General features: G+C 44.1%; 1 protein-coding gene across 1 annotated transcript in view; it reads right to left on the bottom strand.

Moving 5' to 3' along the window:
* Positions 1-15,300, bottom strand: part of MRPS35 (mitochondrial ribosomal protein S35) — a 157,780-nt gene that overhangs the window by 102,215 nt on the left and 40,265 nt on the right. The window contains exon 4 of the mRNA XM_029599983.1: positions 11,719-11,779. Within this exon, the coding sequence (XP_029455843.1) occupies positions 11,719-11,779 (61 nt within the window). The remainder of the gene's footprint in view (positions 1-11,718; positions 11,780-15,300) is intronic.

The following is a 15,300-nucleotide window of genomic DNA, read 5'->3' as shown; positions in this document are numbered from 1 at the left end:
CAAAACTGGGGAAGTTGTGTGTTGTGTTCTGTAGCAAACAGGTCGATTGTTGGCGTTCCCCATTTGTTGAATATTTGTATTGCTACTTCTGCGTTGAGGGTCCACTCGTGGGGATGAAAAATTCGACTTAATCTGTCCGCCCTTGTATTTACTATACCGGGTAGATACGTCGCTTGTAGATGCATGCTCTGCTGATATGCTAGCTGGAAAATCTGCAATGTTTCCTTGCATAGTGTCCAGGACCCCGAGCCTCCCTGCTTGTTGATGTAGAACATCGCCACTTGATTGTCCGTATACACCATGATTCTGCGACCTCGCAAGAATGTCTGGAATGCTTGTAAGGCTAGGCGAATAGCTCGAAGCTCTAGCAGGTTGATCTGTAGAGTTTGTTCTGGTAACGTCCACAGGCCCTGCGTTTCGTAGACCTCCAGATGTGCCCCCCATCCTTTCCGGGAAGCATCTGTCGTTAGGACTGCGTTGTGAATGGGTGGTTGAAATAGAGCTCCTTTCACTAATGTTGACGGCAGGAGCCACCAAGAGATGTCTCTTTTCATATCCTTGGTAAGGTTGATTAGTTGCGAGAGAGGTTGCGAGTGTTGTTTCCACTGTCGTTTGAGTCCCCACTGTAATCTTCTTATATGTAATTTTGTATTGGGGACTAAGAAATTGGCGGCTGCCATGTGGCCGAGGACTACTAGCACCCGGCGTGCCGCTGTTACATGTTTCGTCTGTAAACTCTGTAAGAGCTGTCGTAACTGAAGTTGTCTGTCGTGCGGCAGATATGCCCTGGCTTGTATAGTGTCCAGGTATGCTCCTATAAATTGGAGTTGCTGCGTCGGTTGGAGCTGAGATTTCTGAAAATTGACTACTAGTCCTAATTGCTGCAGGCATTGAAGGATCTGTTGTAGATGGGATAGTAGTAGTTCCTTGGTCTGAACCACTACTAACCAATCGTCTAGATATGGGAATATAGTCATCCCCTGTTTTCGGAGATGTGCCACCACCACTACCATACATTTGGTGAACACTCTGGGTGCCGCTGACAGCCCAAAGGGGAGTACCCTGTATTGGTAATGTTTGTGTTTGTAACGAAAACATAGGTACCGCCAAGAAGAAGGGTGAATTGGAATGTGAGTGTAAGCATCTTTCAGGTCGATGGAACACATCCAATCGTTGGGTTGTAATAGTGGAAGGATTGATTTCAGCGATACCATCTTGAATTTCTCCTTTATTAGAAATTTGTTGAGCTCTCTGAGATCTAAGATGGGTCGCAGGCCCCCCGATTTCTTGGGAATCAGGAAATAGGGTGAATAGAAACCCTGATTGTGGTGGATCCTGGAGAGGAGCGCAATGGCGCTTGATTGGCAAAGATTGGTTATCTCCTGTTGGAGTTGTGGATGAGTCCTCGTATTTCCTGTAGATGCGAATTGGGGTAGGGTTGGTTTCGTTCGGAAGTGTAAACGATACCCCTGGCTTACAATGTCCAGAACCCATTGATCCGATGTTATGTGGTTCCACATATGTAGACAAGACTGGATCCTCCCTGGCGGTGGTGACGGTTGTGGTAGTGGCATTAGGTTCAAAAAGACTGTGCCGGCTTGGCGGCCACAGGCTGTTGTTGGTTTTGCTGACGTTGTGCCCGTGGTTTGCCTCTACGTGGTAGTTGGGGCTGTTGATGTTGTGTTTGTTGTCTTTGATAATTAGGATAGGTTTGAGGGCGATATCCTTGGTACGACCTATATGATCTTCGTCCATATGAGGATCTACGAGGGTACTGGTAGAAGCGCCTTGAGGTTTGGTACATCGGATGGAACTGCAACGACTGTACTGCCAAAGCTTCTTCCTTCAGTTTCCCCACCGCTTCCTGTAGTTTAGTACCGAATAGATGCTCTCCGGTGCAAGGAAGATTGGCTAGTTTTTCATGGACGTCGTCTCTTATAGAGCTTGAACGAAGCCACGCCGTCCTACGTGCTGCTATTGCAGTCGCTGAAGCTCTCGATGATGTTTCCATGCCCTCGTATACGGAACGGAGGAGGTGCCTAGAGCATTCCTCCATATCATGTAGTGCCTGGGGCATTTGTTCACGCGTTGTGGCTAGTAAGCCCTTTGTGGCTTGGATACACTCGTACATATATTGCACCATATAAAATTGATGGTGCATAATACGTGTAGTCAGCATGGCGTTTTGATAAATTTTTCTACCCATCTCATCTAGGAGTTTATGATCCTTATTGGGGGGGTAGGTGGCATGAAGTTTTGATTTTTTAAATCTTTGCATTGCGGATTCCACTATTACTGATTCGTGCTGCAATTGTGGAAGCGCATAAGGGGTTTCCTTTTTGATGCGGAATTTTATGTCCGATTTCCGTGACACTGGCTGTATTGACTGTGGAGTCTCCCATGACTTAAGTAAAAGCCGATGTAGGAGATCATGGGGAGAAAGCGTGGTGGGTTCCCCAGGAACGTCGAATATTTTTAATAACCCAAGGGTTTCAGCCCTGGGGTCCGGTTCCTTTTGGAATTGTAATTGGAGTATATTACCCATTTTCTCCAAAAAGCGAGGGTAAGATAGGTCTTCAGGTGGCGAATAAGGCTCTTGTTGTCCTTCTGGTACGTCGGAGGGAAACCCCGTTGACGAACTGGATGAATCAGTAATGGAGTCGTATGGTTCCGGCACGGTGGAACGTGTTGGGGAGGGTTGTGGGGTTATCCCCTCAGGCGAGGTTGGTGCGTCTTCTGTTACGGTCTTCGGAGGAGGAGACTTTGGCTGTGTTTCAGTATCAGAGGGTGCTTTCCCTAACGCAAAGGATGATTCCAACGTGCTATAGAAACCAGCCAAGGATTGCGATAATTGCCAAAAGGCATCTTTAGAAGCTTGTGGCAAATCTGGCTTTTGTCGTTTCTTAGCTGGTTCGGCCCAATGTGATCCTACGTCCGAAGGTTTTGACGGGGAAGATGCTTGAGAAGATGTCACATAAATTGGAGATTGTGTCTCTCGTGATTGGGATCTCCAGGACGATCTGGAAGTGTCTGGGCTACCTTTTGCCCCGTCATGGTGTCTATGATGAGACTTCTGCCCATGTACGTGGTGTTTTGTTCTTGACTGGTGTGACTTCCGTAACTCATGATGAGAGCAAGATGATCGTCTATCTCTGGAGTCTCTTGATGAGGAACTTCGTTTTCGCTTGCGAGATTGTTCCCTGAGTTGTTCTTTGTTTGACAAAGAGTATAACTCTGGTCTTCTTTCCGTCTGTTCAGAGACGAAAGCCCCTTTTGGGGATGTGAATTTTGATTTGGATGTATGTCTATTAGACGTCTCAGATGACCTTGTGGTTGAGCGCACCATAGACTGTTCCATTGATTCCCCTTGAGATGGTATTTTTGTTGGTTTTTGTTTTTCTTTGGAACTTTGGTGTCTTTGCGTCCTCTTCGGCGCCAAAGGTTTCGACTGCTTCTTTGACGACGGCTCCTGCGCCAAAGACAGTCCCAGTGTCATAGGAGGCGCCACTGATTGAGGCGCATTACTCGGTGGCGATGGATCCGGCGTCGTACTCGGCGCCGATGACTGTCGCACCGTACTCGGCGTCGCTGGCCTTCGCTTCATATCCGGCGTCAGATGCTTCCGCGCCGTACTCGGTGCCGTTGGCTTTTTGGTCCTTTCCCGTGCCGGTGATTGTTCCTTCGGCGCCGTATGGTCCTTTTCCCCCATATTGTGGGAAGACTTCTGCGCCGTAGAAGATGTCTGCGGCGCATGGCGCAGTGTTTCATGGCGCCGTGGTTTCCCCGGTCTATGTGACTTAGATATTTTAGTCTGCGCCTTGTCACGGCCTAAGACCTCCAGCGCCATTTTTTCCTTATTTGGCAATGGGTCTCGGCTCGAAGGGGATAGAAGTTCGGGAGTTACAGCGCCCTGTTTCCCTTGTATCTGTTGAGTCGGATCCGACACTGCTGATCGTGGGGTCGAATATTTTAGTTTTTTCACCGGTCCCGGTGAAGAGTGGACATCTGAGGGTTCCGAGGTACTCAAAAGTTCTTGGAGCCGATAGGCCCTTTGTCTTTTTGCTCTCGGAGACATTTTCGCACAAAATTGGCAATTCGGAACGTCATGACTGCTGCCGAGGCAGCGGTAACATCGGTCATGGTTGTCCGTGACCGACATCACCTTTCCACAGCAGCAGCGTTTGAAGCCCGATTTCGACATGAGAAGAGAATAGCTCCGCGTGCGATCCCACGCGCGGAAAGAACAGACTGAGGAGAATCTGTACTTCCTGCGCGGGAACCCACGCGCAGCCGCAGAGGGACAAAAAAGCTAACCTCTGCTTTGTCAAGCTCCGCCTCCCGGACCTGAATGACAGATCCCAGGACAGCATGGCTAATTCATTCCTGCTATCGACGGGAAACAATACTTGTGAAGTGCACCAGATTTAAACAGACATGCAGCCCTGGTATGCCTATGGGGGTGTTAGCCTATGGAAATACAGATGTACTGTGAACTATCTTTGGATAATGCCAGTGATGTGAACCAGGCATGAAGTATGGCACGCATTCTGAGAAAGGTGACATGTGGGCCCAGGATGACAGAATGTTAATTATTATTTGACTATCATGGATATATTCCAGGCCAGCAATATTTTAACTCCCACAGCAGTTTGAGACATTCTGTCTTAATTCAAGTTTAATCTGGAACATTTGAGGTTTGGGGGTTTGTTTGTGTGGCTAATTAAGACCACTGTAAAAGAAGGCCTCGCTCAGACTACTGTGGAACTGGAATGCTAAAATAATCCTTTTCTATAATAGTTTTGCCTTCTTTAATCAGGTTTAATAAAAAGCCTTTGTTTTTCAGGGGGACTAGGGAAATCAGAATTCAAATACTTTGTTTTAATGTAATGGTTTGCACTAGATTGAAGCATGGGCAGTCAGTTTTTGCATGGTGGGTGTGTGGCAGAGCAAGAGATATTGTGGTCGGCCTCAAGCCGAGATCTGCTCTGGTTAAAGGCTGGTGTTTTGCCTCTGAACCATAAAGTGGCTTGGGAAAATGCAGGCTTAGGCAGGCTAGGAGAATCTGGTACTGAGGATCCAAATTTGTCCTTAGGGATGGTTTGGAACACCACTATGTTCCCAGCAATTAGAAGACTATGGAGGTATCTATTGATGGATCCTGAAGAGTTCTTGTATCTATTTGTAAGTATCTGTAGTGTTGATTTACTGGGGTAGATATTCAAAAGTCATTAAACAGATAACTCGCAGGTTATGCGTCTAAATGTGCCAATTGCAGTCACTTATTTGGCTAAATTATAGCCAGATAACTATTATAATGTAGCCATATAAAAAAGGGCATTTCAAGGGTGTTCCAGGGAGGGGCTGAGATATCTGACTTTCCTAGCCAAATATCGGGTATATCTGGCTAACAGGCCGATACAGTACAGTGCGCTCCGACGGAGTGCACTGTTAACCTGCCCTTGGACGCGCATTTTCTCTTACCCATTATTCAGTAAGGGGCGGAAAACGCGCGTCCAACCCGTGGCACCTAATAGCGCCCTCAACATGCAAATGCATGTTGATGGCGCATGTTGATGGTCCTATTAGGTATGCCCGCACGATGCAGAAAGTAAAATGTGCAGCCAAGCCACACATTTTACTTTAAGAAATTAGCGCCTACCCTGCTTTTTTGTGCACCCTCCGACTTAATATCATGGCGATATTGCGGAGGTCCCGAAGGGTAAAAAAAAGTAAAAAAAAGAAAAAAACATTTTAAATGGGCCGGCGGCTGTCAGGCCAAAAACCGGACGCTCAATTTTGCCGGCATCCGGTTTCCGAGCCCGTGGCTGTCAGCGGGCTCGAGAACCGACGCCAGCAAAATTGAGCGTCGGCTGTCAAACCCACTGACAGCCGCCGCTCCAGGTCAAAAGGAGGCGCTAGGGACCCCCTAGTGTCCCTAGTGCCTCCTTTTGCCCGTTTCTACTGCACCACCTAATTTAAATACAAAATTGCGCACACAGGCGAGTGGCCTGTGCGCGCTCTAGGAGAGCGGGCGTTCGTCCGCTCTCCCGTGGACTTTACTGAATCGGCCCGTAAGTTAGCCAAATAACTTTACACCTGCTTCTGAGCAGATCTAAAGTTATCCGGCCTAACGGATGTCTTTAAAAGTCAAGTTAAAAAAAAAAGTTAAGGGGCCTATAGCTCGATTCTTCTCTCTCCTCCCTAATTTTGCATATGAACTGTCGGGCCATGTACTCCCTCCTGAAATATATGACACTGCTGCAGTCAGAAGATCACTACCCCCCCGCCCCCATCCATGTGTCCCGACCCATTCCTGTTTCAAAACTGGTATTACTCCAGCTTCATTTCCTCATTCCCTCCCACCTACCCACAGTTTCAATATGCTGGTCTGAACATCCCGATCCCGATAAAACAAACACCCCTGCTGGGAGTGAGGTCTCAACTCATCTGCTCATGGTGACTCAGCGCTGTGCCTGCCTGAAGCAGAGCTAGAGGCATAAATTACATGCAGTTTATGCTTCTAGCGCTAGAAGAGTAACACTTACTACAAGCTGTACACTCCCTGATTGAGATCTGCTGCATATATTGAAATTGCTACAAGCCAGTTTACCTGGCTGTCTACAGACAGACAGACAATATTTATCACATCATTCTTATTGATGATTTTATCTGTACTGATTTTAAAGGAAAACTGGTTCTCACCTGCTACTCAGAACCGACTCCTGGGTTTTGCTTCCCTGCCAGCAGATGGAAACTGAGAAAGTTCTAATTCTACACCCCATTCCAAATTGGCCTGAAACAGCCACCATGACAAACTGCTCCTGCCTTCCCCCTCCAGGGGAAGGGGAACCTGAAACTCTTCCAACAACGGATTCCACCGGAAGAGGTGGTCACTCTGAAGAGGCCTCATATGGGCGAAAACCCAAGGCACTAGTAGCTCCAAGGTTGACGCCATAGAACCTAGGACTTGCAAGAAGTCCCATACCCTGGGTACAACAAACCCCAACAGATGTTGCACTTGACCCTGCAGCTGCAGAATTCTGTCCTCTGTGAGAAACACTCTCCTTTGCCTCGTATCAAAACGAGCCTCCAGATATTCCATACCTAGGATGGAATGAGTTGGCCCTTTGGCAGATTCACTACCCAGCCTAATGACTGTAGCTGCTGCAGAACCTGCCGCACTGCCTGCTGGCATAGACCCTTCCACTTTGCTCTGATGAGCCAATTGTCAAAGTACAGATGGATGAGCATACCTTCCCTTCTCAAGGCCGCCGCAACCACTACCATGACTTTGGTGAACGTACATGGAGCCGTCGCTAATCCAAACGGAAGGGCAGAAAACAGAAAACGTTCCCCTAGGATCATAAACCAGAGAAATCACTGTTGATCCTTTCTGACTGTGATATGCAAATATGCCTCTGTCAGATCCAGGGATACCAAGAACTCCCCCTTGCGCATGGCCGTGATGACCGACCTCAGGGTCTCTATCCAAAAGCGAGCACCCTGAGAGCCACATTTACCTTCTTCAAATCCAGAATTGGATGCAGTGACCCGTCTTTGGAATCACAAAATAGATGGAATACCTTTGTGTTTGCTGCTCCTCACTGGGCATGGGAACTATGGTTCCCAGTTTTCTTAGACGTAGCACGGTTTACTGAACCTGCTTTCACGCTTGGCCAACAGGGTGCAAGGGGAATATTAGGTACACGTCTCGTACAGGACAAGCAAAATCAAAAGCATAGCAATCTCTTACTACCCCTCAGGACCCACCGTCCATGGTAATTTTGGTCCATTCCTCGAAAGAGAGTCAGATGCCATCCTACTGCTAGAACCGAGAGATGAACTAGCCTCCGCATCATTGCAAGGATGTAGATGCATCTGATTCGCTCCGGAACTGTCTCTGAATGATCTCCAACCACCTTGAAAGGACCGACTAATGAGACTGAAATCTTCAGAGAACTGCTTCTGGGAGCCCCCAGAACCTCTGGACTGCCAAAATCTTCTTTGATCTTGAAACTTGACCGAGTTGGGAAAAAAACTCCAGCTTTTCGGCTTGTCCTCCAGAAGCTTATCAACCTTTCGACTCCCCTGAGTGTTTCATAATCTGTTCCAGGTTCTCTCCAAACAAGAGTTTCCCTTTAAAGGAAAGAGCTCCTAACTGCAATTTGGACCAAACATCTGCAGACCAATTCCGCAGGTCACAACAGCCGCCAGCAGCAGAAACTGCAGACATCATGATCCTGAAAGAAGGCCGAATAAGGTCATAAATTACATCTGCTCCATATGCCCTAGCGGCCTCCAACTTCTGCCTTCTGTGCCACATCTCCCGAAGAGACCTGTGTTTCCTGGAATTCCTGGACCCAACACAGGCAAGCCCTCTGCGTCAAACTGCTGCACACAGCAACCCTTATAGCTAGGGCCTACACCTCGAAGATACGCTTAAGGTGAAGCTCCAGCTTGCGATTTTGCACATCCATCAAGACCGCTGAACCCACCCCCAGAATTGTGGTATTTTTGGTTTCCATGGAACCCAAGGCATCCACCTTGGGAAGGGCCAAGAGTTCCAGTGTGTCCTCTGGCAAAGGGTATAGCTTTACCATAGCTCTGCCAACTCTTAATCCACACTCTGGCGTATCCCATTCCCAAAGAACAAGTTTCTTCACTGACTTGTGGAACAGGAAGGCCTTGGGTTGGACCACGCAGGCTGTTCCAAAACAGGATCTGCTTCCTCCAAATCAGAGTCCTCCTGAGACATCTTGAATCCCAGTGTCCTGAAACACCTGTGGAATCAAAGGCCCAAAGTCTGTCCTGCAGATGAGAAGAAACGAGATCGGTATATGAAAATCTTTATTCTGACAATGGTTGAGCCCGACTCTGGCAGGTTTCGCTCTTTTTAAGAGCTGCCTCAGGAGCTACTAAAAATAAGAATTAAAATTAAACAAAGATTAAACACACATACAGGAAAAATAAACCAACATATATGAGTGTGTAGATATTAAAACTAACTAACAATACAAAAGAAATAAAATATAAACGAATAAATAGTAGCTCACATATTATTACACAACGGTCCCTAAAATCCTTAAATAAAACCAAAAAAGTTAAAATGTAAGGATTTAGACTGTAAACAAACACTATATACTCATAACTTGACAGAGCGGGAATCAAACCTCTCAACATCTACGGTGCTGACATGAAGTAAGCGTCCTTTCCTTCCCCCCACTTTTTTTTAAATAAATAAATGTTCTTATTTTTTTACCTAATTATTTATATTTCTGTATCCAGCCATATTTCTTCTTTTATGTTATCATTCCTCTGTTGATATGCTATGCAATAACACCAAGTTGAATGCTTCACATTTTACTGTTAATATCACTTAATCAAGTGTTCACTTTTCAATAATGTTATTATATGTTTCCATCTAGACACAATTTAGAATCCTTTCACCTGCTGACATATCTCATACCTTTATCAGATATCTGGTTTCTAGTCCTTGTAGACCCATTATGATGTCCTCGCACACATATGTATGTTTCTGTGTAATAATATGTGAGTTACTGTTTATTCGTATATTATTTTATTTCCTTTGCATTTTTAGTTAGTTTTAATAACTACACACTCATATATGTTGTTTATTTTTCCTATATGTGTGTTTTTATCTTTGTTTAATTTTAATTCTTATTTTTAGAAGCCCCTGAGGCAGCTCTTAAAAAGAGCAAAACTTGGCCAGAGTCGGGCTCAACCATTGTCAGAATAAAATATTTTCATATACCGATCTCGTTTCTTCTGTTCGCTATAAAGCCATCTTGGATCGGCTTCTGGTTTGTTTTTTTGGATCCATTTCCTGCAAGAAGAGATTACCACCACTCTTGGATCATCGTCTTTGGCCAAGGAACCGCTTCATGATCCTCCGTGATATCCATATCGGCCCCCGTAACTGCACCTGGGACAGCTGCCCTATCTGAAACCCTCCCCAGGATCCTTGGAATCATCAGAAATCATCAGCCATAGGCGAGGCAAAAAGGCCAAAAGCCCTGTGAACTGCGTCCGAATGGACCCCTTCTTGAGAAGACAGACTTCTCGGCCACCGGTTTAGTTATAGATCGCCTCTTATAGCTGGCCTTAAAAACCCCCCCCCACCACCCGCCGCAGACTTTCAGCCAAATACGCCTTGTGCATAAAAGCAAATTTCTGCAGAAATAGACAGGGATTCATCTGAATCCTGGTCCAGGGCAACATCTCCCCTTCTGCCCATGGAAACATCGCAGTGCCGGGGAAAGCGTTGGAGACCCTCCCTGCCCCCATCGATACACAGCAGCCGACCCCCACCGTGGTGGCTCAAAATGGCCACTGCTTCCCCGCGTTCAGCGAGAAAGAATGCTGCACTGATTTTTGTGACCTGGAAGTAGCAGCCGCTTTGGAACGCATCAGGAGTGCCTCCAAACAGCCTTCATCACCCGCAACCCACCCCAAGTAAAGGCCCTCGCAATTCAGCCGGGCCCGCAAACTTCCACAAACATGGCAGGAAGGGCTGCGCGCCATACCCAATGTGAGCACTTGGTTGCCGAGAACTGAGAGCTGGGAGTCCAGCAGAAGATAAGACAATAAGATATACAACAGGCTCCTGACTGCACACAAACGACTGAAAAAGCCGCCGACCTCTCTGCAACACGCCCGTTCTGCTACAAGCTTACTTTTGTGTTTATTTTTTTGAGTTTAAGAAATTAAAGAGCCAGCGCTTGACAAAAGGCAATAATAATTTCCTGCTATTGAAGATGCACTTCAGAGCTGACTCGCCGGTCTTACTGCTACCCGTCGTGGGGGATGAGATAGCTGGATCACTACCGGACAAGTTTTTCAGAAAGGTCACTAGCCCCCTGTTTGTCTGCCTAAAATCAGGGGGATAAGTTCCACCAGGACCCTCGCAACCCCCTGGGAAGATAAAGACCATGTCTTTCCATAATTTTTTTTTTTTTTTTAAATTTTCCATGTTGTCTCTCAGACTGCAGGTTTTGCAGCATCTACCATCTGCTGAGACAGAGAAATACTGAGGGACTGAAAGTGGCACACTGGGTTATGTAGTATCAGTAAAATTTTCTCTGTCTCCATCTGCTGGAAGGGAGGCAAAAACCCAGGAATCTGGACTGATCTGGGTACGTTCAGGGAACGTCTAAATGTATTACTTATTTGCACTGATTTGTAATGTCTACCAGTGTGACACTATATCACTGTCCAGTATGGGACTGAAACTCTTCATGTCATGATTTCTTCTACTCACTCCTAATTTAAACTTGCTATAGACTGCTTTGGGTGAATCTTTTTCTTAAAGGTGATTAACAAATCATAATAAATAAGGTAAGATAAGAGGTTCTGTTGAAGATGCAACGTGCCTAAAAGCTAGATTCAAAAAGCACTGCACTACCATTTAACACAGCCCCCAATCATTGGGATTAGGGTAACACACATGCCAAGTTCTATAAGGAGATGCAGTCTGTAGCTTCCTGCAGAGGACTTTTGCTACCATGGCTGCATTAGAAGAGGGTAGGGCATAATCAGGGAAGATTCCCTTGCAGGAAGGCCCAGGGCACCTCAGTTTTACACACTCATCATAAATGGTTGTTTTCCTGGACAGGGATGGGGCTGGAAGCCCAAGTTGGAAAAAGGGACCCAAGCTAGCCACACACAAAATAAAGGATGTCCAAAAGAAAAGAAACTCACCTTTAAGAGTTGCACAGTGTTTTTTAATTGCAATAGGAGTCAAATGCAAAAAATTGGGAATCTAAAAACAGATAAAAAAAAAAAAGTTACTGAAACAATTAAACAATGTAGGCTTGGAAATCTAAACAGATCCACTATATTGGAAGGAGGTTAAACTGAAGATATGGTCTTTACTTACTGGTTAGCAAACATACAATTTAATACTTAGAAGTACCGTGTTTCCCCGAAAATAAGACAGTGTCTTATATTAATTTTTGCTACCAAAGATGCACTAGGCCTTATTTTCAGGGGATGTCTTATTTTTCCATGAAGAAGAATTCACATATATTGTTGAACAAAAAAATGAGCATTTATTATATTCTGAATAGTTGTCTGGTTATGCTGGTTTGTGATGACAACTAACTGTGAATCCTGCAGGGTAAAAAAATCACAGCTGCATGCTCTGGTGTTCTGTGCGACGGGCATGCTCTCAAATAAAAACTTTGCTAGGTCTTACTTTCGGGGGAGGTCTTATATTTAGCAATTCAGCAAAACCTCTACTAGGTCTTATTTTCGGGGGATGTCTTATTTTCAGGGAAACAGGGTATATTAACTTTAATATATAATCTATGTGAATTCTGGTAATGCTGAGAGAGAACTTGAGAAGTGCTTGAATTAATTTAAAAAGCATTTTAACTTAGCTTATGAATAGAAGAAACACTCTTTCACTTAAAGAAATGCAATTTAATTTTAAAGATCTGATATCAAATAATAACATTAGATATCTGAAACAATTGCTATTTAGTTCAAGATGCACCTTCTACAGATTACTAATTGTAATCTATAGAGCAATGTTTATCAGCGAACACTAAGATCTCAAAATAAACAGCTATTGACTGTTCCTACAATACGGAGCACACACCTGACACAAGTAAGAGATCGTGTGTTTTCCATAGCGGGTCCAAACCTATGGAACTCCCTACCTGAGATGCTATGGTTAATACCAGAAAGAAAGATTTAAAGGTGAGCTAAAAACATGGCTATTCAAAAAATGCATATATCCTATCTTAAAACATCTGAATGTAGAAAGAAACAATAAACAAGAAGGTCAAAGATACTAACTGATGTACGAAGAGAATGAAAGAATCAATACAACATAATGACTAAAATGATAAATCTGTTATTTTATTTTATTCTATTTTAATTTTCTTTACTCCTGTCTTAAACCTTGAGTCTAATGTATCGGAATAATTTGATTGATAGATGTCAATGCCTATATTTATTTTTTATTTATTTTAAGTTTTTCTATACCGGCATTCGCAATAGATATCGCATCATGTCGGTTTACAATTAACAAGTAGATAGGTAACAAAAAAAGGTAAGAAACATTTATCTTAATAATAATAATAATAATAATAATCGTTGTAGTAATAATAATAATAATAAAACATTAAACAAGAGAAGGTTAAGGTATGCAGTTACAATAAAACAAGGGAGTGATACAACTTGGAGCATAGAAAAGAAGCTGGGGATTAAATAGAGAGAACGTAAATGCCAGTCAATGTGCTTAAAACATTAATGAATTGTCCTTGTGAGGTAGGGATATTAATTATGCGGTAGGGATATTAATAACCATGAATGAGGCAATGTCTGGGCGCCTAGTTAATAATGGGATAGATTCAGTTTAGTTTAGGAAAGGCTTTCATGAATAGCCACGTTTTGAGTCTTTTCCTGAATGTGGGCAGGCAGGGTTCCAGTCGCAAATCTGGTGGGATTGAGTTCCACAGTGTTGGTCCTGCAGTGGAGAAAGCCCTGTCTCTGGTGGTTATGTGCCTCATGGATTTAGAGTGTGGTACTTGTAGTGTTTCTCTATAGGACTCTCTGATTGGTCTGTTGGATGTAAATTTTTTGAGAGGAATTTGAAGGTTGAGTTGAGAGTGTTGATGTATAGCTTTGAAAATAGTGGTTATGGACTTATAAATGATTCTGTAGTGAATTGGCAGCCAGTGCAGGTCTTTGAGGATTGGTGATATGTGGTCTCTTCTCCGTGTGTTAGTTAATATTCTCGCAGCCGTGTTTTGAACCATCTGAAGGGGTTTCGTGTGAGATGAAGGGAGACCTAATAGCAAAGAGTTGCAGTAATCTAGTTTAGAAAATACTATTGATTGCAGAATAGTTCTGTAGTCATGAAAGTGGAAGAGAGGTCTTATTCTTTTTAAGACTTGGAGTTTATAGAAGCAGTCCTTAGTAGTTTGATTTATGAATGCTTTTAGGTTTAACCTGTTATCAATGATAGCTCCCAGGTTTCTTACTTGAGGAGTTTGTAAATTGGGTGGAGGATTTGAGTCGGTGTTACTGTTTTCAGAAGAAATTAGGAGGAGTTCGCTTTTTGAAGAGTTTAGTATTAGATTAAGGTTGGAGAGGAGTCCATCAATTTTTTTCAGACAAGTTTCCCAGAATTCTAGGGTTTTGCTGTAGGATTCTTTGACGGGGATGACTATCTGGATGTCATCTGCATAAAGAAAGTGTTTAAGGTTTAAATTAGTTAGCAGTTGGCAAAGAGGGAGCAAGTAGATATTAAAGAGTGTTGGTGAAAGGGAGGAGCCCTGTGGAACTCCCGTAGATGAAGGGTAGTGTTGAGATTCTTTGTTGTGAATTTTGACTTTGTATTTTCTGTTCCCTAAGAACGATTTGAACCAAGATAGTGCTGTTCCTGTTATTCCGATGTTTGCTAATTGAGTTAGTAGGGAGGAATGGTTAACCGTATCAAAGGCAGCTGAGAGGTCCAGGAGGATCAGTAAATAAGTGTGACCTTTATCCAGGCCCATGATGAGGTAGTCGGTCAGGGAAATTAGTAGTGATTCAGTATTTAAAGCTTTTCTGAAGCCATATTGGGATGGGAACAGAATGTTATGTTCCTCAAGGTAGTCTGAGAGTCTGGAGTTGACTAATTTTTCCGTTACCTTAGCTATGAATGGGAGATTGGATATAGGACGGAAATTGGTGGGATCATTAGGATTTAAGTTGGGTTTTTTTCAAGAGCGGTTTGATGGATGCAATCTTCAGGTCGTCAGGGTAGATTCCTTGTGCTAGGGAGCAGTTAATAATGTCTGTCAGAGCATTGGAGATTGTGTCTGGTATTAGCAGGAGAAGTTTGGAAGGGATGTGGTCTAATGGGTGAGATGAAGGTTTCATTTTCTTTAATGTAGAAAGTAACTCAGTAGTAGTGATGGGTTCGAAGGATTGTAGAGTAATGTCTTTGTTGTGGTGGAAGTATATGTTGGATGGCGTTGAAGTGTTGGTTCTCAGCTGTGTTATTAGGTTAGAGATTTTGTTACTAAAGAAAAGGGCCAGCTCTTCTGCTTTTTCTTGAGCTAAGTTGGCAGGGATGTAAGGAGTCGAGGTTTGTGTTAAGTTAGATACATAGGCAAAGAGGGCTTTGGAATCAAAGATTATGTGATGGATCTTCTGTGCAAAGAAATCCCTTTTTGTTTTTAATGTAGCGCTTTTGTATTGGTGGAGTGCGAGTTTGTAAGCAGAGAGGGAGGTCTGTGTTGGTGTTTTCCGCCATTTGCTTTCCTTCTGTCGGAGGGATAGTTTTAG

The sequence above is a fragment of the Rhinatrema bivittatum genome, chromosome 4, assembly GCF_901001135.1.
Source record: "Rhinatrema bivittatum chromosome 4, aRhiBiv1.1, whole genome shotgun sequence".
Classification (NCBI taxonomy): domain Eukaryota; kingdom Metazoa; phylum Chordata; class Amphibia; order Gymnophiona; family Rhinatrematidae; genus Rhinatrema; species Rhinatrema bivittatum.
The sequence above is the reverse complement of the archived record's forward strand: the minus strand, read 5'-3'. Positions and strand labels throughout refer to the sequence as shown.